This window comes from Pollachius pollachius, assembly GCF_949987615.1.
Source record: "Pollachius pollachius genome assembly, chromosome: 2".
Taxonomy (NCBI): Eukaryota; Metazoa; Chordata; class Actinopteri; order Gadiformes; family Gadidae; genus Pollachius; species Pollachius pollachius.
In genome coordinates this window covers 13,802,757-13,823,325 of record NC_136935.1, presented here as the reverse complement: position 1 = coordinate 13,823,325, position 20,569 = coordinate 13,802,757, and the positions used below count along the sequence as shown (strand labels likewise).

General features: G+C 45.7%; 1 protein-coding gene across 1 annotated transcript in view; it reads left to right on the top strand.

Annotated features, from left to right (window-relative positions):
- Positions 1 to 283: 283 nt before the first annotated feature.
- The window catches only part of kndc1 (kinase non-catalytic C-lobe domain containing 1), a gene marked incomplete at both ends in the record, with an annotated part of 31,628 nt that continues 11,342 nt past the window's right edge, over positions 284 to 20,569 (top strand). The window contains 16 exon segments of the mRNA XM_079730818.1: positions 284 to 379; positions 3,131 to 3,329; positions 8,060 to 8,118; positions 10,331 to 10,477; positions 11,276 to 11,393; positions 11,633 to 12,429; positions 12,652 to 12,766; positions 13,050 to 13,121; positions 13,486 to 13,559; positions 13,563 to 13,820; positions 14,399 to 14,476; positions 14,889 to 14,979; positions 15,865 to 16,063; positions 16,177 to 16,937; positions 17,217 to 17,355; positions 18,916 to 19,163. Of these exon segments, the coding sequence (XP_079586944.1) occupies positions 284 to 379; positions 3,131 to 3,329; positions 8,060 to 8,118; positions 10,331 to 10,477; positions 11,276 to 11,393; positions 11,633 to 12,429; positions 12,652 to 12,766; positions 13,050 to 13,121; positions 13,486 to 13,559; positions 13,563 to 13,820; positions 14,399 to 14,476; positions 14,889 to 14,979; positions 15,865 to 16,063; positions 16,177 to 16,937; positions 17,217 to 17,355; positions 18,916 to 19,163 (3,451 nt within the window).

Here is a 20,569-nt window from a genome sequence, read left to right as displayed (position 1 = left end):
TTGGGCTGCGGTGTCCCGCGCCGAGGCGCAGTGACTTCATACCGCATCGAGTAGCGGAATGCTGCAAAGCGTTATCCGCTCGGACTCGGACCAGAAGAAACCATCGGAAAAAAGTGTCCTTTTTCTTTTTTTTGGTACAGTTCAATTCTTCTTCGGCTCCCTAGTCTACGTTGTTGGTGGTACTAGGCTGTTAGATGACACACTGTGGAAACTGAGTACAAGTCTGAATGTTTTGTACTAACTGTTAGACTTGGTTTCATCCTTGAACGATAGGATAGACACAATGGAGACATTTGATCATACGGTGAGATACTTGGGGAGAGATGGAAGAGAGTGCTTCAGTGAACTGGAACATCTTCCTCCACTCCTTGAAGACGAGGTAACACTCTTCTGTTGATTTCTGAATCTTTGCTGCACCACTTCGTACAGCCTATCCGATGCATGCGTGAACTGAACTTCCTGATTGGTGATGTTGATTGCTGATGTTCTCGTATGTTCGTATGTGTTATTAGTTTATTCGTAGAAAAAGCTGAAAGATGCGATGCACAGTTTGGAATGCATTTTTTCATAATATTTTTCCTTCAAATTATTACCAGATCGTTTTCTAGTTTTAATAATTGATAACTCTTTTGGAAGAAACTGAATCATCGAAATGAATAAACACAATATATGAATAGAAAATGTAGATAGAAAAAATAATGCAATCATACAAAATTAGAAACATGTTATTTAGCATGATGTTAGTACACCACACAATTCCCTTTACGGCCAAGCAAAGGCTTAAACAAAGTATTGGTAGGCCGAATATAAACATATGACTAAAGAGCGAGTTGGTAGAAGTATTTATTCTGACAATCAAACCAAACCTAGTTTGTTTGTTGAATACAAACTATGAGCAACCTCTTTCATCAGACACTTCCAAGTGCAACAATATTAAAAACGAAAACGAACAGAAAGCTGCTGACACACTTTTCAGTTAGATAGTGTCTTCTAGTGTCTCTCATCCAAACGCCTGTTCCTCTCTCACTTCCTGCATACCCATTACCTAGAATGCCTCAGTGGGACAACGGAGCATCGATGCAGCGTCTTTGCCTCATCAGAACCCCAGGGGTTAAGAGGAGAGACTTATGTAGGACAGCATATTGCACATATGGAGTAGAAAAAGGATGAGAGGGAGGGAGAGCGATAGAGCAGGAGAGAACCCCTTACTTTCTGTAGCTCCACAACAACCTCAAGGGAGGTTGCCTATTTATGGTCCTTGGTGCTAGTGCTGCTACTGCTGCTGCTTAAAGTGGCAGATTCCTGCCCTGTAATTGGGCCTTAGCCTATATGGCTCCCGTATACCGGAGGAGGCGTTCTCTGTTTTCAAGCTGCTCCAAGCCGTGACTCGCTGAGAGACACACCACCATGCGTACATGGTAGAGACACATATGTCTACCCGGATGTAGACATTTCTGTCAGAGCAACCCAGTTTTTCTTCCATGTGTTGCCCCTGAGGTTCTCCTCTTCTCCTCAACCCCAACAGTGCAGTTTGTTAGTCTGTGAATGAATATACCCACAAGACATGTTGTTTTGGCAATCGTGTCATACTTTCTGCATGTGATTCATTGAGATGAGTAGGACACCCACCTGTTTGTCAGTGGGGTTTAAGGAAGACACTTTCGGTCTTCCGTCAGCGAATAATCGCTGTCTTCTAAAAGACACTGCGAAAGACATTCAGAGATAGTGTTTAGTAGCACCAATTCACAGCGATTAGGAATGATGCTCAGTAGTGAGGTCATGGAGGGCTGAACCCAAACATGTCATCGACCAAGACATTGGTCAACATCACCCGGAGATGGCACTACTAACAGGATCTCACTCTCTGTGCAGCACACGCAAACGCAATGTAGAAACACTTCACATCCTTCGACTTTTCATAATTGTCCAAAAAACAATGTTATTGATTTTGTAAAATACCTTCATAACACCTTTCTTACACTTAAATTAAATACAACGTAACACATAGCCGGATTCAAAATCACAATAGGCATTTAAATTGGAAGGGATTCACCTAACCAAGCAACAGCATGGCAAAATGAATGTCTTAGTTTGGTTTTTTGTGTGCATGCAAGAATAGAGAGGCACCAAAATGAAGAGTCCACTTGCTTTATCGTTAAACAGAAGACAGAGCAAAACGGGAAAAAAACATTGCCTCTTTTCATATTAACCTTCAGTGCTAAGCAACGTACATAATGACATAATCAGCCTCGTCCCCTTCATCAACCATATTTAGAAAACAGAAACAGAGCAAATATTCATGCTATGTGAAACACGCACATGTATTGGAATCTCCGAATTCCCTTTCGCACAACTAAGGTCCTGTCTCCAGGGAGCCCCCTCCTCTCCCCCCTCCCTCCCTCTCCCTCCCCCCTTTCGTCCAACCTCCCTCGCATCAAACACACTGAACAGGAGAAGAAGAAGGAGAAGAAGAAGAAGAAGAAGAAGAAGAAGAAGAAGAAGAAGAAGAAGAAGAAGAAGAAGAAGAAGAAGAAGAAGAAGAAGAGGCTGTCTGTGTGGATGCTGACTGGAATGTGTGAGATCAGGAAGAGGGCTGCTTGGCAAAGGGGGCGTGGCCACTCGGTAGCGCTGGGTCACAGCAGAGATTGTGGGTTTATGTGGGAGTGTTGACTCACCAGCAGAACCAAGCAGTGAGCACTGTGCAAACGTGTGTGTGTGTGTGTGTGTGTGTGTGTGTGTGTGTGTGTGTGTGTGTGTGTGTGTGTGTGTGTGTGTGTGTGTGTGTGTGTGTGTGTGTGTGCGTGTGTGCGTGTGTGTGTATGTGTGCATTTTCACACTATTCATATACAAATGTATCCCATCATTTCGAGCGTGAAATAACTGGTGAACATTAACGCTGAATAAGAAGATAGAATCCATTTATGTATCTGTATCAACCCATGTTAATGCCTGTGCGCTTAGATAACGATAAAAGTGAGTTAGTTAGAGGTGGTTAAGCAGGGACGCAGTATCACCAAGTGATGCAAAAAGTCAAATTTGGCAGTGGCCAATTATCCCATGCATGTTTTTTCACGTGTGTGTTTGTCCTCATCTTCATCCCCCTACGTCCCCTTCTGCATCTCTTCGACAGGAGAACGTCTCTCTGGCCGACATCCTCTGCCTGCGGGACAGCTGTCTGACGGAGGAGGAAGTGTGGGCCATGAGTGGCGAGTGTGTGTTGGCCTTGCGGAGCATCCAGCCCACCCAGCTCTTCCACAGCCTGTGCATCACGCCCGACACGCTGGCATTCAACGCCCACGGAAACGTGTGCTTCATGGAGCAGCTCAGCGGTGAGGCGCTCTCTCTCCCTCGCACTCTCTCACTCTCTCTTACTCCCTCTCTCTCTCTTACTCTCTCTCTCTCTCTTACTCTCTCTCTCTCGCTATCTCTCTCTCTCTCTCTCTTGCTATCTCTCTCTCTTACTCTCTCTCTCTTGCTATCTCTCTCTCTTACTCTCTCTCTCGCTATCTCTCTCTCGCTCTCTCTCTTACTCTTTCTCTTGCTCTCTTCCTCTCTCCCTCCCTCTCCCTTCCTCTCCCTCCCTTCCTCTCCCTCCCTCTTTCTCCCTCTCTCTGTCAGCACCCTCTTGTTGTACCATAACCTCTGTTGTTTGCACAACCTTCCCACTCAAACAGTGGTCTCTGCTCTGTTATCTGGCTGTGTCCACAGGGCTGCCTCGGGGGGCACATGCCACCGTCACCCCTGCTAAATCTGGCACACAAATAAAAGATTGTTTTCAACATTCTCTGCACCATTCTGGAAAGGCTGGGTGTTGTGGTCTGTTGGTGCCCCCCCCCCCCCCCCCCCCCCCACACACACCCCCTGTGTTATGCTGGGGGTGTAGCCCTATCCCCTCTAAAAAAAGCCCGGATACGCCACGTTTGGTAATTCCCTGTAATTTGTCTATGCTTAGAGTGGGTTTGTATTACTTTCTCCTGTTGAAAATGGTTATATTTCAATTGAATGACTTGCTAGCTTGAAAAAGGTGCAAATGATTCATGGGAAATGGGCATGTTATTAATTACGATGCAAACTCATAAGTCAGAGAGAATATAATTTCTGTCCCGTTTAGCAAGTAAATGCCTTTGAGATATTACATAAGAGGAGAATGACAGTGTCAATGATGTTTAAAAGAGGGGAACTAGTAGGCGGTGACAGGAATGTGAGAGGAGGCTTTTGAGAGGGAGTGACCTTTAAAGCTGATTTGCCAAAGAAGGTGAATCTCCAAATCTTTATATTTTCATGCACTAGCAGCAACAAGTCAGGATTAAATGCTTGATTGCTTGATTTGAAAGCTGTCGGAAACATTAGCATTACTGTAAATTATCTTTAATGAAATTCAATTAACTTAGATGTAATAAAATGTACACAGATGCAATGAAATGTAATTTATTTAAGTTACATTACATTACATTTAATTAAATTAAATAAGGGCTTCATTCTCCTGTAATCTTGTGTGACCTTTAAAAGGCAATCAATTTAAACCTTTCCCTTTACTGATTACATTAACTGTCGATTTCCATGTGTTACTTTACTATGTTCTACTTTCTCCAGGATCCCCAATTATACCTGCTAGTAACCAATGGTACAAAAATAAATGTTTGAGTTGGCAAAAATAGTAAAATATGCTCATTCCATCTGTTGATTGATTAGTTTGCCAAGCCCATTACCAATATGGTTTCATCTTATCTTCTTCAAAACTCTTATTTGGTGTCAATCCTCTACACAGACACAAGCACACACACACACACACACACACACACACACACACACACACACACACACACACATACACACACACACACACACACACACACACAAACACACACACATTCTTCACACATATTTAAACGCACACACAGATTCTAACACACATATTGAAACACACTCATACACACACATTCATGCACACATTTAAACACACAGACACACGACACACACACACACAAAGGCATGCATACACACATGCAGACAGACACACATACACACACACACACACACACACACACACACACACACACACACACACACACACACACACACACACACACACACACACACACATACACACACACACACACACACATGGGTACATAGCATGCAATGTATTCGTGCCAAACTGCAACAATTGATGAGCATAACTGAGTTCAACAGTGTCAAGGCTGCCATGGGGATTGTTGTCATGGCAACATGGTCCATGCTAGTCAACTATCAGTACATTCATCCTGGGTTCAGAATTAAATAAACATTCAGGCTTTCACACTCGCACACACTCACACACTCACACACACACACACACACACACACACACCCCCACACACACACACGCACACACACACACACACACACACACACATACGTACAAATGCAAACATTCTCCCACACACACATACAGACATATACATACACACACACATGTGCTTTATCACAACTTGGCAGTTGATAAGTTGTTCTGTGTTGACATTAGTGCTTGGCTATTTTCAGTAATTTACTGTTACGGTAATCATTGATACACAATGTCATTACTTCAAGTTGGCTGCTCCCCAATTAAACAGAGCATGTCATATAACAAAATATATAATCTTTCAAAGTTCACATCGTTGCATGAGATTTACACAGTCAATTAATATGTTGCCGATGATTGTAATTGCATATCACTTCTGGGCTCCAGAAAAGTAATAAACATGAATATTGAGTTATCAGCACTATTAGTCCTTCCCTTTTAGAGAGAGAGAGAGAGAGAGAGAGAGAGAGAGAGAGAGAGAGAGAGAGTGAGAGAGAGAGAGAGAGAGAGAGAGAGAGAGAGAGAGAGAGAGAAAGAGACAGGGAGAGATGTGATTGATAGTGTCTCCTCTTAATAAGCTTGACCGCCTCTTTGAAGTGCAAACTGTGGTCACGCCTCATTGGATTGTGTAGCGGCCTCCTGCTGCGGGGTTCACACTGAGCAAATAAAAGCCCTGGCGAGTAAACATGGAGCGTCAGTACTCCGCTCCATCCTTCGCCGCCGTCTGTTTTCTTTATGCTGAGCGGAGGAGAACGCTGTCATCTATGCTAACTCAGCCCCGCTTTGCAATTCAGCCCGATTGGTGTATTGATCATTCAAAGACTGGCCCGCGCACGCACACACACACACACACACACACACACACACACACACACAAGAGCACGAATGGACACACCGATGTGGGAGAGGAGATTAAGTATATTATAATCATGTACAATCTTTGTGGAACAAAAGCCTTGCTCCGATACCCTCTATTACATGTATAGTGCTCTTCATCTGTGTATTAGCCACTCTGTAGGGCTGCTTGGGAGCAGTAACTGGCCAATTATATTATCCGGAGGGCATCAAATAGGTCTATTATAAACAGCCACCGCCACAATGGCTGGTGGCTAGTTAGTGCTTCATTTCTACTTTCAAGGGAAATATTGTAGAGTAAAGATAATGACTATTTGTACCATTATTGCTGCAATACTAAAACGGTGTCATTCACCAATGACCTACACATTTAAATGCAATTGTTCAAATATATGGAGACAATAAGTGTAATGTCCCTTGTAATATGAATTCCATAAACCAATCAGTCTATTTAGTTTAATAACGCTAATCTGATGCCAAATCGCTGTATGATTAAGAAATAACCGACTGAAAAATATAAGCCACGCAAAATTACTGATGTTAGACTCAATTTGAAGCTGAAATAAACAAAGATTAAAATAACTAGCACCTTCTAACTTCAACAGAGAGGAGTTAGGAGAGGATTTTATAGATGAGCAGTGTATAGAACTGGAGAGAGGTGGAGAGGGGTGAGAGGAGAGGATTGTAGAGGAGAGGGGGGAGAGGTGAGTTCTCCCACAACTAGGAAAGGACACCATAAATCCAGTAGACAAACCCAAATCTGTCATGACCCACTTTGTGTCTTTCATCTCTTCCCAGCTTCTTCTCCCGCCCACCTCACTCTCCCTCTCTCTAGCGCTCACTCACTATTCCTCTCACTCACTTTTTATCACTCTCTCTTTCTCCCACTCTCAATCTCCCTCGTGCTCGCTCTCTTTTCTCTAATCTATTTCTATCTCGCTCACTCTCTCTCTCTCTCCCCTCTCACTCTCTCTCAAACTCTCACTCTCTCACACTCTGTCTACCTAGTGTGTTTCAATGGAAAAAAGGAACTTTGTTTCTCTATTCCTCTATCTGTTTTTCTCTTTTTCTCTTGATCGCTCTCTCTCCCCCCTCTCTTTCTCTCTCTCTTTCTCACGCTCTCACACACTCGATCTACACTCGATCTCGGTCGATCTACCGAGTATGCTTCAGAAAACAGTGTATCTGCAATGTCTATATAATGTATCTCCTGCCTGTGTGTGTGTTTGTGTATGGTTGAGCCCAACAATCCCCCACTATAGAAACAATGGCTTCATGGACCATGCAGAACGCAGCAGTGAGGTTGCTGAGTTTGTCTGGAAATGATCTCAGAGACATGTATTATGCAGATGATGGGGGGGGTTCTGATGTGTCGTGGAGGCGGGTGGCTGGCGTTAGTGTTTTTTGGTATTTTCTTTAGTATGGGAGTTGCACCTTTGCAGCTGGTTTGCCTCCTGTCACAGAGCAGCGACACGACGCGCCTGTATCACGGGCGTCCATTGGGGAGGCTTTGTTCTCCTTTGATCAGTGAATTATGCGGCGCCCTTGTGCCTGAACCTCTGGGTGGTGTGAGAGCAGTGCCGCTCCACAGTGCCACACAGTGGGTGGTGTGACCCACAGGTAGGGTGGGGGGGGCCGAGCCACACTCAGAATGAGTACAAAGTAGCTTTTGTAGGACATGGAAGAAGTCAGGTCATGAATAAGGGATAGAGCTGAAAGAAACATGCGTTTGTTACATGAGCAGGTAATGTATGCAGTTTGTGTTCATTAACTTGTGCGATGTAATTGAATTCCTTACGAGTAATGACTTGCAGGTTGCATAGTTTTTCGCATGGGTGGTGTAGGGTTGATATAAGAAGTGATTTTTTTCTTTCTCTGCAGATGACGTGGAAGGCTCATTTGTACCGCCAGAGTTTGACCACACAGGCAGTACATTTGAGGTGAGCAGCGCCGTAATGACCAATTATCTTCGGATGAAAATGCTTGGCTATCAAAACCTCCCGGTGAATTATAGGCTGATTATAGGTGAGAGTAGTAGTCTGTCTGAAATTCATGCACCAATTGCTCCAAATGGATTGTAGCAATTAGTGTGTTTGTGTGTATCTGTGTGTGTGTGTGTGTGTGTGTGTGTGTGTGTGTGTGTGTGTGTGTGTGTGTGTGTTTGCGTGTGTGTGTGTGTGTGTGTGTGTGTGTGTGTGTGTGCATGGGTGGGTGTGTGTGCTGCTGATGGATCCCGTTGTAGTGAAATCGGTGTTACTATTCAAAGGTCAGCCTGCCCAACTAGAAAGGAGCAAGGCTTTTATGGGATTAATTGAGAACATGTGCAAGATTTAATGATGTATCCACCGATGACCACGCCCCTTACACTCCTTCTAGTTATGGCTCTTTATATACAGTTGGTTATTCAATTGGGATAAAGCAGATATAGAGCCTCAAACCTAGGGCATCACAGCAGCTGAAGGCTAGCTTCCCCCAGCTGTTTACCTAGCTATATCCGTATCCCATACCAGCAGTATAGTGGTTTTGGCCATGGGGCCTGCCATGTGAACTCTTGCCCAAAACCCACCTCAAGGCCGAAAAGCTATACATGAATATACACATGAAGTCCACAAACCCAAACTAAACAAGAAGCCCTGTCATCAACGTCCACAACGTGACAATTACAGCACCAAAATGGAGACATGTCTATCTGATGAGGTTATGTGTTTTTTTGTCAGATGGCTTTTCTTTTCAATTCCTCAGACTATTGTTTTGTTTCTCTCCCCCATTCACGTGGCCGGAATGATAAGACAGCATTTCAAGTGTCTGCAGCGCCCGCGGCCGGCGCCTATGAAAGCTTGTGAAATCAAGATTAGCTAGTGGATTAGGGTCTCCAGCGGGACGCAGCGCGGCTTGGTGATTTGTGTGATGAGCCTGCGGGATAGCAACGGCGTGCGTGCTGACGGATGTCGGGGCGTCTGTTATATCTGCTAGCCAGAGCCAGATAAAAGCTTTATTGACTGCTGCATAGCCTCGCAAATTAGCGTTTAAACTAAAATCATTGGGGCTTAGCTAACTAAATGTCTATGAAATACAATGAAGTACAATTGCCTCATTTGGGTTCCGGGGGGAAAAAAGAAAATGTGGAAAATAGATCAAGATTAGGGAAAAGATGCGGTGATAACGGAACTGTTTGTGGAAATTGTTTTTGCATAATTCCCTTTTAATTTGAATCATTAAATGCTTACGAGTGCCATCAGACTGAGATGAGCTGTAAAGTGAAAACAGGCTGAATGGGGTTGGAATCAGAGGCTAGTGCCTGGAACACTGTGTTCCTCCACCTCCGCTGGTGTGATCCATCGAGCTGTTATTTTAAAACCGCGGCAGAATGCCATTTATATCTATTAAGGAATACAGGTGATGTGAGCTCGAACACTGTTGTGAATGCTTAGCTTCTTTTGAGTTGTGATGTTTCATTATTACAATTACAATTCATTTAGCAGAAGGTTTTTCATCTTAAGAAAGTTACAGTGATGTTTCTTGAATGCCTCATTCTTGAGCATGATCGGGTCAGGCTGGCGTCCTAGTCAGGGTTCAAGCCAACAGTCAGGCTGCGGACATTAAGGTTTTATCGGTGACATGTTGTTCTAATCTCTGTCTCTAATAGTCTGTGTAATCTGTGTCTTTCTGTGTGTGGCTGAATAGTCTTTTTTGTCCAGGAAGGGCTAAGTGACTGAAATGACCCCGGAAGTATCACAGTGGCAGCTTTGATATGAGCTGTCTGTGTAAATGCTAAAGAAAGGTGATTCAATGATTCACTTCTTATCACCTTTAACATAGGGTTGACTGGACCATCCTCTACCAAAGGAAAGAAAATAATGCCAATTCCCTTGCAGCAGACACATTTAAAGTGAGGCACCGTTTTCCTGTAGTGGTCCATCTTCGGTACATTGTTCAACATGGCAGACCCATGACCATAACATCCATCATCGCACAATGACGAAGCCTAGAGTAAGGGCAGTCAGATTGAGATAGCACCCGTGGTTGTCTTTTTCTAAGTTCTAACGTATTCTTTCCTTGACCTCATGACGTCGAGGGGAAGGAAAAGGGGTTAGGACAGGACATCGGACTTCCTGGTTTTGTCCGTTTGACCAGAGCCCCTCTCCCCAACAGGGTCACGTGTTCTCGCTGGGGTCCACGCTCTCCGCGGCGCTGGACTTTGTCATCGAGCCGGAGTTGCAGGTGGAGCTGGGGGCGGAGGCTCTCCGAATGTTGGAGCTGATGCAGGCGGAGCTTCCTGGCGACAGGCCACGCCCACAGGTACGCTCTTACTAGCTCCGCCCATGTAACATTCTTCTTTTAAACGGGATGGTGTACACAAATGGGGCACAGCTATATATGGGACTGAGCAGAGCTGAATGTCTTTCAGTATTCACCTCAGCTCAAAGTAAGTTAGGAGTTTGGTTTCTTGATCGAGGGCAGTTCTGGCAGGAGGAGCTAAAGATCAAATCAGCAACCCACCAGTTGCCACCAGACAACTTGCTCTAACTGCTGAGCTGCTCCTAGCTATTGATCTCTTGCACCACCAAGTGGAAATAAGATGTCAGGGCAACTAAGAGGGCTCTTGGAGGCAATTTAGAATTTGTTTGCTCACTTGTTGTCTGTTTTCATGTTGTTTTTAATATAAACAATTTGGAGAAAAGAGTATGTGATTGAACATAAAACAAAATGTGTTTGGCTGCACAATGGCATAATGTAAACATGGTCTTGGTCCAACAATGGTCCCTTGGTTTTAAAAGGGGCTTTTTGGACTGACAACAAAGGAGGTCGATTTCAAGGATGTGGTTAATCCTCTTAATGTAGGCAGCAGACGGTGACTCAAGAGAATTGACGATCATATGCAAAGCATTGTTTTATTTTCCTCCAAAATAGTTTCTTATAGCCTGGCAGTTTTTTTTCCCACCAAAGTGCTTAGAGAATACAACTAATGAGAAACATTTTCCTCATTTACACTTTGCTTTTGCGGCATTCAGCAAGAAAACCAGTGTTGTATTATCTGAGTTCTCCCATAATCAGCTGAATTAGGATGTTGTCTCTGTTTGTGTTCTCCCCCTGTAGGACATCCTGGACCAGGCCGAGCAGAAGCTGGCTCCCAACTCCTCCTCCGCTGTGTGTCGCAAGCTGTCCTCTGTGGGACGCCGTGTCCTCTCCTTAGAGTCCGTGTCCAACTTCAACGGTCAGCCCACGGAACTCACACACCACGTAACCATGGTGACCGCTGCTATGCAGTTGTAGAGCCTTCATGACTGTGTTAGTGTGTGCGCGTGTGTCTGTGTGTGTGTGTGTGTATGTGTCTGTGTTTGTGTGTGTGGCTCGTGTGTGTATGGATGTGTATGTGTGTGTGTGTGTGTGTGTGTGTGTGTGCGTGTGCGTGTGCGTGTGTGTGTGTGTGTGTGTGTGTGCGTGCCGCTACAGGTGCCAACGACGACTCCTGGGAGGCGCGGTGGCAGCACGCCGAGACCAGATGTCCGTTCCAGAGCCCCGTCTCCGAGGGCGACAGCGACGTCAACAACGCAGCGGACGGCATCAGCCGTCCGCCATCGTCGCCGTGGCGGCGGTGGCGGGCGTGCGAAGACCCCTGGGACCCGTACCTCTGGGCGGCCGACATGGAGGACGACAGCGCCGGCCTAACGCCGACCACCGGGCCAACGGGCGCCCCGATGGCCCGGTGGTCCGGGCCCCCGCCGCAGCAGGGGCGCTCCAGCCGGGGGGTCCTGAACCGGTCCTGCTCCGTGCCGGACTCCAACAACCCCCCATCCTCGCTGGCGCCGGCCGCCCACGGGGACATCAGCGTGCCCGTGTCGGACCTGACAGAGATCGGGCCGGACGAGGACGAGGCCCCGGGGTGCGGGGCGGCCTGGAGCGGTGCGGCCCGCCGCCGGAGGCCGCTGGACCGGGGCCAGTCCTGCGAGTGCTACCCCATGTCCCGGGAGTACGCAGCGGACCCCTCGACGGACAGGCGGCGGCCGCCAGAGGGTAGCGAGAACGGCGCGGGGGAGTGTACGTGCCGTAGCGACGTGGCGATGGCTAACGGCGGTGGGGGCGAGGGGAAGCGCGACCGCGGGGGCGAGGGGTCACCCGTGCCGGGTCGCCGGACGGAATGCAGCCCCGGTGATGTCGACGACGGAGGATCGCTAGGGTGCCTTCTCTACGCTCCTAACAACCACATGACCAAGAGCATGCTGTGTCTGAATGAGGAAACCCAAGATGAGGTCCGTCAGACTCCTGTTTTGCTAGCCCGAGTTTAGGGTTTACAGTTCGGTTTTTCAGAAGATCCCATTTCAGTGTCCTGGTATTTTATTGTTGCACGGTAGATATTAGAACGGATGCACAATCTTAGCATGAAATAGATCCAATGTTATTTTGAACTCATTTGTTTTGTGTGTTTTTCTTCTTGTATTGATCTTGTTTGTGTGCTCGCGTTTCCCCACCAGTGGATCTCTCTGAGGGAGCTGCTACCGCGCTGTGGACGCAGACTCAGGGTCAATGAGCTGTGGGCTCTGTGCTACACTTGCCTGACCACGCTCCAGACCTACATCGACTTCCCAGGTAAAATCAAACACCAAAGCAACACTATTTTAAAATGCATGTCTGTATTTATTAGGATTTCCGTATTATTATTTTATTTAGGTAGTTGCCTCTGTTTTTATTATTATGCTGCCGCAGTGTCGACTGACGCTCAGGGTCAATGAGCCCGTATTTATTTATTTCATTTACATTGTTATTTGCATGCTTCCACTTCTTTGTTATTGGTTCATTAGAGAGATAATGAACAAATTGCCCATGATTAAATAATGATTGCATAAATCATGTTCACTTCTTTCTATATCAGCATACTTATGTTTGGACACAGTTTACGTGGGCTGTGAGGGAGAAGTGCTGTTCTTAAAGCCCAAAAACGTTGGTAAGTGTTTTTCTCTCTAACATATCATGACTTTTGCCCTGATTTTGCTCAGATTGTCTTAATATATATTGATTTGTGCCTTCATGGCATACAAATCGATGATTCATCAGCCGTTTCAATGAAGATTGATCCTGTATTGTATTGGTGAACCATACTACCTCTCTGCCAACTGGCATCCAGTGTGTGATCCATTCAGTCCTTTTACCTCTTAACCCAATCCCGTTGGCTCATCACAACCTCATCAGCAATGCTCCACTCTGTTAAATTACCTACACTGTCATTAAATCTCGTTTTTTGGCTGCAACATTACAAACCTAATAAAAAAAAAGTAATTCACTGATAATTTAGTGTTTCTTTCTTCTAGGTTCCTGTGATGCATTTTATCTCGCCCCAGAATTTCAAGACCATGGGATCATGACTGAGAAGGCATGTCGTTTCTAGCGGCCTATACCACTCTCCTCTTTCAGCATTCAGCCTTTTCCCAGTTTAAGGACATCGGTAATCATGCTCTGTTCTCCTGATCTCTCCGTGGCGGCTCAGGCCTGTGTCTACGGGGTGGCGGCTATTCTGTGGGCCACCGCCAAGTTCAGCCTGTCGGCCAATCAGAAGCTGGCGATGCCTCGCAAGCTGAAGAGACTGCTGCTGGAGATGGCCAGGAGGACCCCCATTGAGAGGCCTTCCATTGTCATGGCTAAAAAGGTGCGGCGGTCCCCCAGCAGCAGACTCAAACGCTGCTCATTCACATGTTTTACATTTAACAACACGGAACAATACATCTCAGAACACACATTTGAAATCGGTCATTATTTTCAAAACAAAGGATGCATGACCTTTGTTAATTGGCTTTATATGTATTGCATATGTTGATAAGTGGAGGGTTGATAGATGTGATAAATCCCTTACTTATATGGTAACGTAGAGTGTTATTAATAGTATAGATATATAGTAGTTGTATATATTACTATGAATACACTAGTGGAGGAAATCAGGGACATAACATGTGCTCCATCTCAGATTGTAAGGCGAAATTAAAAACATTTGCATATATCTGCATCCTTTGATCTATTTTAGAGGTGTGCAACACTTGAGTACGTACGACAACAGTTCTCAACAGTACGTTGAGAACGTACCCCAGCTCTGGCAGCCCCTTCACAATGGCTCAATTAGATAAACATGTCATTTGGTGGTTGAAGAAAAACTCAAGGATGTAAATACATTTCTTTTTCTATAAATATATAGACGTTATGTAACTCAACTGTTTCGTAACCCTCCCCCAGAGCTGTCGTGACTACTTATCACGCCAAGGGACCACTGCTGAAACAGTGTGGACCAAGCTGATTGACGCAACTCAACAGGTACACCTCCACGCTTCTTTAGTATCAATCATTTGTTTGATATTCATCCATCCCTGGTTCATCTAATCCCTCTTAATTGAAGTACAATATGTATATTTGACCTTTTTAATTTAGTATTATTATTATTATTATTATTATCAATATTAATATTAATATTATCAATAATATTTGAATCTTTTGTGTTTAACCTTTCCAATGAATGACACTAGTGTTCTAACAAATTATGTAATTATCAGGGCAGGAAAAGAGTCAGAGTTCAGAATTGTTTCTTGTAAGCTGAATAGTAAAATTCCATGTACTCTACTTGAGGTCTACTGGATTTGGGTCCTTATTTATATATATATATTATTTATTTAACTACTACACAACACTATCAAAGTGTCTGAATGTGAGTGCTTGTTTTCTGGTTCAGCAACACCTCAAGTCAACTGCCCCAGAGAGTCCCATCAAAGTGGAGGCCAGTCCCACGTCACCTGAGCACTCACCAGCACACATCACCAGTGGTAAGATCCCTCCCTCTCCTCCACTTACTGACGTTTACCATCATCAAATCCTTGAAATGCCTTTGAACACACTCAGTGTTCAAACAATCAGGAGATTCCCTAAAGAACAAGGCCACAGTCATTCGTTTCGTCTGTGGAGATTGCCCACGTTCACTTTAAAACAACACAAAACCGACAATGTTTTGTGTTTCGCTCTCCTGCTCGCCATTATAGTACATCTAGAGAATGACAGATGGACAGCGTTGACATTGTTTTCCCTTGAAAGTCATTAAAACAACTCACTGAGCTGTCTCATTGAGTTGGCCAGCGGAACCCCTCGCTACAGTGCTATTAAGTTATTGTCACGTTACAGGGGGAAGCGTGCTAGGAGCAGGCACTGCACATTCACTGGTTTAAGGTGGACGTTGCCTGCCTAGCATCTAACTCCCCTGAAACTATGCCTTACATGATCCATTCTAGACATATTTTCTTCTTCTTCTTCTTCTTCTTCTTCTTCTCCTTCTTCTTCTTCTTCTTCTTCTTCTTCTTCTTCTCCTCCTCCTCCTCCTCCTCCTCCTCCTTCTTCTTCTTCTTCTTCTTCTTCATCTTCTTCTTCTTCTTCTTCTTCTTCTTCGTCTTCTTCTTCTTCTTCTTCTTCTTCTTCTTCTTCTTCTTCTTCTTCTTCTTCTTCTTCTTCTTCAATGTTTCTTTAAGGGCTGTGTTGCCAAATATGAAAACAGGCGTTCATAGGCCTTGTTCTTTAAAAGGAAAACCATAAACATTTGTGTCTCATAAGCATGATTTAAGTGTTATTCAGGAATGAAACTGCTTTAAATGTTTTCTCGTGCATGATGCATGAGACTACACGGTGAATGTTGTGTCTGGCATGGCTGTAACTGTGCGTAGGCTTTGTGCCACTGGCCACTGAGAGCCGACTGGCTCCTGTACATGGCCCTGTTCCCCACAGCTACCCAACCAACATGCTGCAACTCCAACTCCCAGAGGCCTTCACTTCTAGCGCCACACACTTCAGCCCCATCATCCTGACCCAGGAAGAACGCTCAGAGGAGGAGGGGACCTCAAAGCCTGGAGCTGCTATGGACGGGTAGGGGGGTATTAATACTATTTTGAGAAGAAACTGTAAAACTCTCTTTCTGTACATACAAATATGTGACAATCAAAGTTTGCTTGATAATGTGATGTTTTTCGTCTTGACAGAACTGTGGACTTTGCTAGTTGGGTTGTCCCTCAACCAAAGCAGGAAGGAGGCTTTGTTTTCACCTCACGCCGTGACAACTCATCGCTTACGCAAACCTTTGTGACGCATCTCGACGTTGCCATTGTGCCTGATGGACACGCTGATGGAACAGCCAGGATGATAAGCAGGGGACAGTCCTCCAGACAAGACCCACTTTTAAACCCTATCGCCGCTCGCTCCGATACCTCCCAGCACAGAACAATAGTCTCACTTCCTGTCGCCCCTGCTTCTGCTCACCTCAACCGCTTTAAGAATTACCTGCTATGTCAGGATCTCACCAACGGACATCTGACACTGGTACCCTTCAGGTACCCGACTCCAGCGTCAAACACAACCCAATCCACAGAGTTGTATCTGGGCTCAACCCGAGAACAACAAACCATGTACTCCAAATCCTCCAAGTCTCAGTCAGTCAATGGTTTGACTGGTTCTGTTGGTGTACAACCACAAAGCTGCCGCCCTGACTTGCAGAATTTGGGTCCTTGTGATGGACAAAGGGAGCACGCTGGATCCGGAAGCCAAGACAGCGTTGGGTGTCTGGGGGATCCACCTGGGTCCTTGGGCCCCCTGGCTTGGTCCACCAAGGAGGTGGATGGAGAACCACCAGAGCTTGGCTGCTACCTTCACCCTGCCCTGCGAGAGGTGATAGACCTGCTGAAGGGAGAGTCTGACCACAAGGGCTGCATGGAGAACAGCCAAGAGGGACTGGCCATGGGCATAGGTAACTTTAGGGCAATCATGTCCCTTTTTTGTTACATATTCATAATATGCTTCTAGTGTGTCACTACGAGGATGGACTATTCTATTTAGGATTTGCTCAAATCTGAAATCTGTTTACAATTAACACCGGTTTATCTGTATGATAACCATTTTTATCCTGTTTTTATTCAGAACTACTACACCTGACATATATTATTAACACAATTGTGGCTTCCTGGAGCTGCCTTACTAGCTGATATAATGGAGCGAATATTTATTTGTTTTTGTTCCTACCTTGGAGGGGAGTACATCTTCTCATTGAAGGACCTGCAGTACCAGTCCTTTGCCACTCTGGTCAGAGAAAGGTTCAGCGATCTATACTGGGAAGAAGACTTGCTAGGGCTTTTACACTGCTTAGTGAGCTCCAGCCCAGCAAAACTGTGAGTACAACTCAATCTGTCTATTTTTCTCAAAAGAAATAGGCTGACAATGAAGGGCTGGTTTGTATCTTGTATTTCATTTTAATTACAGGCTTGTCCATTAGCGTTGGGTTTATTTTGTATACAATTTTCACTATTATTATGTGTACTATTTATGTAATGTATAAGGTATGTAATAATACATAATGAATGTAACCCTACATTAGAAGCTCATCATTTAAAGAGAGATGAACATACAAAATGCGTCTCATTTATCTGTAACAATTACTGATCCTATAGATAGGGCTAGAGCAATTGGGCTGTGTTTGTATGTGTCCATGGTACACACACACAAGCACACACAGACACACACACACACACACACACACACACACACACACACACACCCCCACACACACACACACACACACACACACACACACACACACACACACACACGCACACAATTTGTCCAAGGTATTGATGGTAGTCATGAAGCCAAAACTTGACCCCAAAGTCTCCCCAAAATAAGCAAAAATGTCTGATTGTCTTAATTTGCTTTAGGAAAGTGTAGCTCTTCCTCCTCCCACTACTTCAAACACACACACACACACACACACACACACACACACACACACACACATGTGTGCACCATTCAAATCAGCATTCAGGTGCAACACACTTCAATACCAACTAAAGTAGAAGCGGTTCCCATGGTTACAGCATTCTTGCTTTGTCGAAGGCGTGAAAGGGTTTGAGGAGAGGTGCAAAGGGCACATGTGAGGCCCTTCCAACATTATCATCAAGATGAAGGCTTACGTATGTATGAAGGGATACATAAGTGCAGCACAGAGAGAGAGAGACAGATAGAGAGGGCTGGGGGAGGGTCACATAAGACAGAGAACCACAACAGCAGGATACGAGAACATGCGCTTTTAAAACCCCGCGGACGCTTAGGGACGCGCCGTCGAGACGTCTTCATCCATCCACCGAGGCGAACAAGACACTTCTATCATGGCTGGTTTGCTTTTTCTTCTTCTCCGCCTACTTGTCCTGCGCTGCTTGGTCTTGAAACATGACAGTAGCTCCCAGAGAGAGGTTCTGATGGACGGGCAGACTGAGAGTCTAAGGATGGCTTGAAGTGTTTGTTTAGTACTCATGCCTGCCTGGATGTCTGCCCCTAACACGGCATGACTCAACACTTCTGTCTTCTGTGCCAAACCAACAGGCTATTCTGAAGACGTGTGCTCCACTCGGGAGATCTTTCAAGTTTCGATGCCTGTCTCCCTGGTTTTGAGTGCAGAAAGAGTTCTGGACTGTTTTATTAAACAGTCTTTTATATGCCGTTTTTGTTAACTGCCTTGTTATTGGGCGTTTTTATGGTTATGAGTTTTTTTGTGTGTGTGTGTCCACTGATAGTCCTGTGTGTGTGTGTGTGTGTGTGTGTGTGTGTGTGTGTGTGTGTGTGTGTGTGTGCGTGTGTGTGTGGATGTGTGGATGTGTGAGTGTATTAACATATATTAACACGTGATCTTGAATGTGTTTCTCCCTCTCCCTCTCTCGCTCTCTCTCTCCATGTAGGGGCACTAATGGGACCCCACCATCCGCCTCTATCTCGCCCGTCAGTCCCGCCGTCCAGACAAGGGGGGCGAGAGACTCCCACCTGCACCACTTTTTGGATCTGAACGGGAACCTTCACTTCAGCGGCCCCGCTGCCCAGGAACGATCCAGAGGAACCGGGACCACCACGTCCAGTCCTCAGGTCACCGGACCAATGTATCAAGACCTCGAAGAAACGTCAGAAGAACTTCTGGACTATACATGTTCAGGCAAGGGAATAATGCAAACTCTGTTGTATGTAATGTTAATATGTGTTTGTGATATTCTGGCTGATTGTTTGTGGGTTGAGTGTGCAGCAGTGGTGTTATGACACAAGGCTGTCTCTCGCAGTTGATCTGAGCAGGGTGACTGGCAGCTGGAGGGGGTTGTAAAGATTTGTAGAACATTCAGAGGAGTCCAAGGCATGCTGGGAGGGATTCCTTCAAAAGATTCCTTTTGGTCCTCGAGTGTATTCATGGAAACTCTGAAAGGCCCACGTCAAGGACAATCTCGAAAATGAGCAAAATAGTTCACAAACATGACACATTCAACAAAATAATTATACAAATGATACAAATGAATACGAATGAAAAATGCGAAAATGACAATCATCTGAAAGCAATATTTTGCTTTAGGAGCTACAGATTTTTTGCTTCCTCAGAAAATAACTTCTTGCTACTCTGGAGCAGAGTAGCAACGCTCTGCTGTTTTGTAGGTACAACACCTACTGGTAGAGGTGTTGTACCTACAATACAGCAGAGTGTTATATATGTAAAATAGCATCCCCATCAATTTCATTTTCAACTAAGAATGTATTTTCAGCATTCTTAGCATTCACCAGGGTGCAAAATATAAGTGTGGAATGTAGAAAGTAATAAATATCTCTCTTTTAACACATTTTCAAACAGTACATTCTTAGGGGCTTATTTTTCCCCAATTTGTTTGTCCTTTACCATAAAGGCTCCTTAACTTAACCCCCATCACAATATTTTCATTTTCTCTATATATCGTTGTTTATTTTCTCCCCTGCCCTCCTCCCCTCTCTCCACTCTCTCCCCTCTCTCCCCAACCTCCCCTCTCTCCCCTCTCTCCTCTCTCCCCTCTCTCCCCTCTCTCCCCGCCTCCCCCTCTCTCCCCTCTCTCCCCGCCTCCCCCTCTCTCCCCTCTCTCCCCAACCTCCCCTCTCTCCCCTCTCTCCCCAACCTCCCCTCTCTCCCCAACCTCCCCTCTCTCCCCTCTCTCCCCTCCTCCCCTCTCTCCCATCTCTCCCCTCTCTCCCCAACCTCCCCTCTCTCCCCTCTCTCCCCAACCTCAACCTCCCCTCTCTCCCCTCTCCCCCCCTCTCCCCTTCTCCACCTCTCTCCCCTCCTCCCCTCTCTCCCCTCTCTCCCCAACCTGCCCTCTCTCCCCTCTCTCCCCGCCTCCCCCTCTCTCCCCTCTCTCCCGTCTCTCCCCTCTCTCCCCAACCTCAACCTCCCCTCTCTCCCCTCTCCCCTCCTCCCCCTCTCTCCCCTCTCTCCCCGCCTCCCCCTCTCTCCCCTCTCTCCCGTCTCTCCCCTCTCTCCCCAACCTCCCCTCTCTCCCCAACCTCAACCTCCCCTCTCTCCCCTCTCCCCCCCCCCCCTCTCCCCTCCTC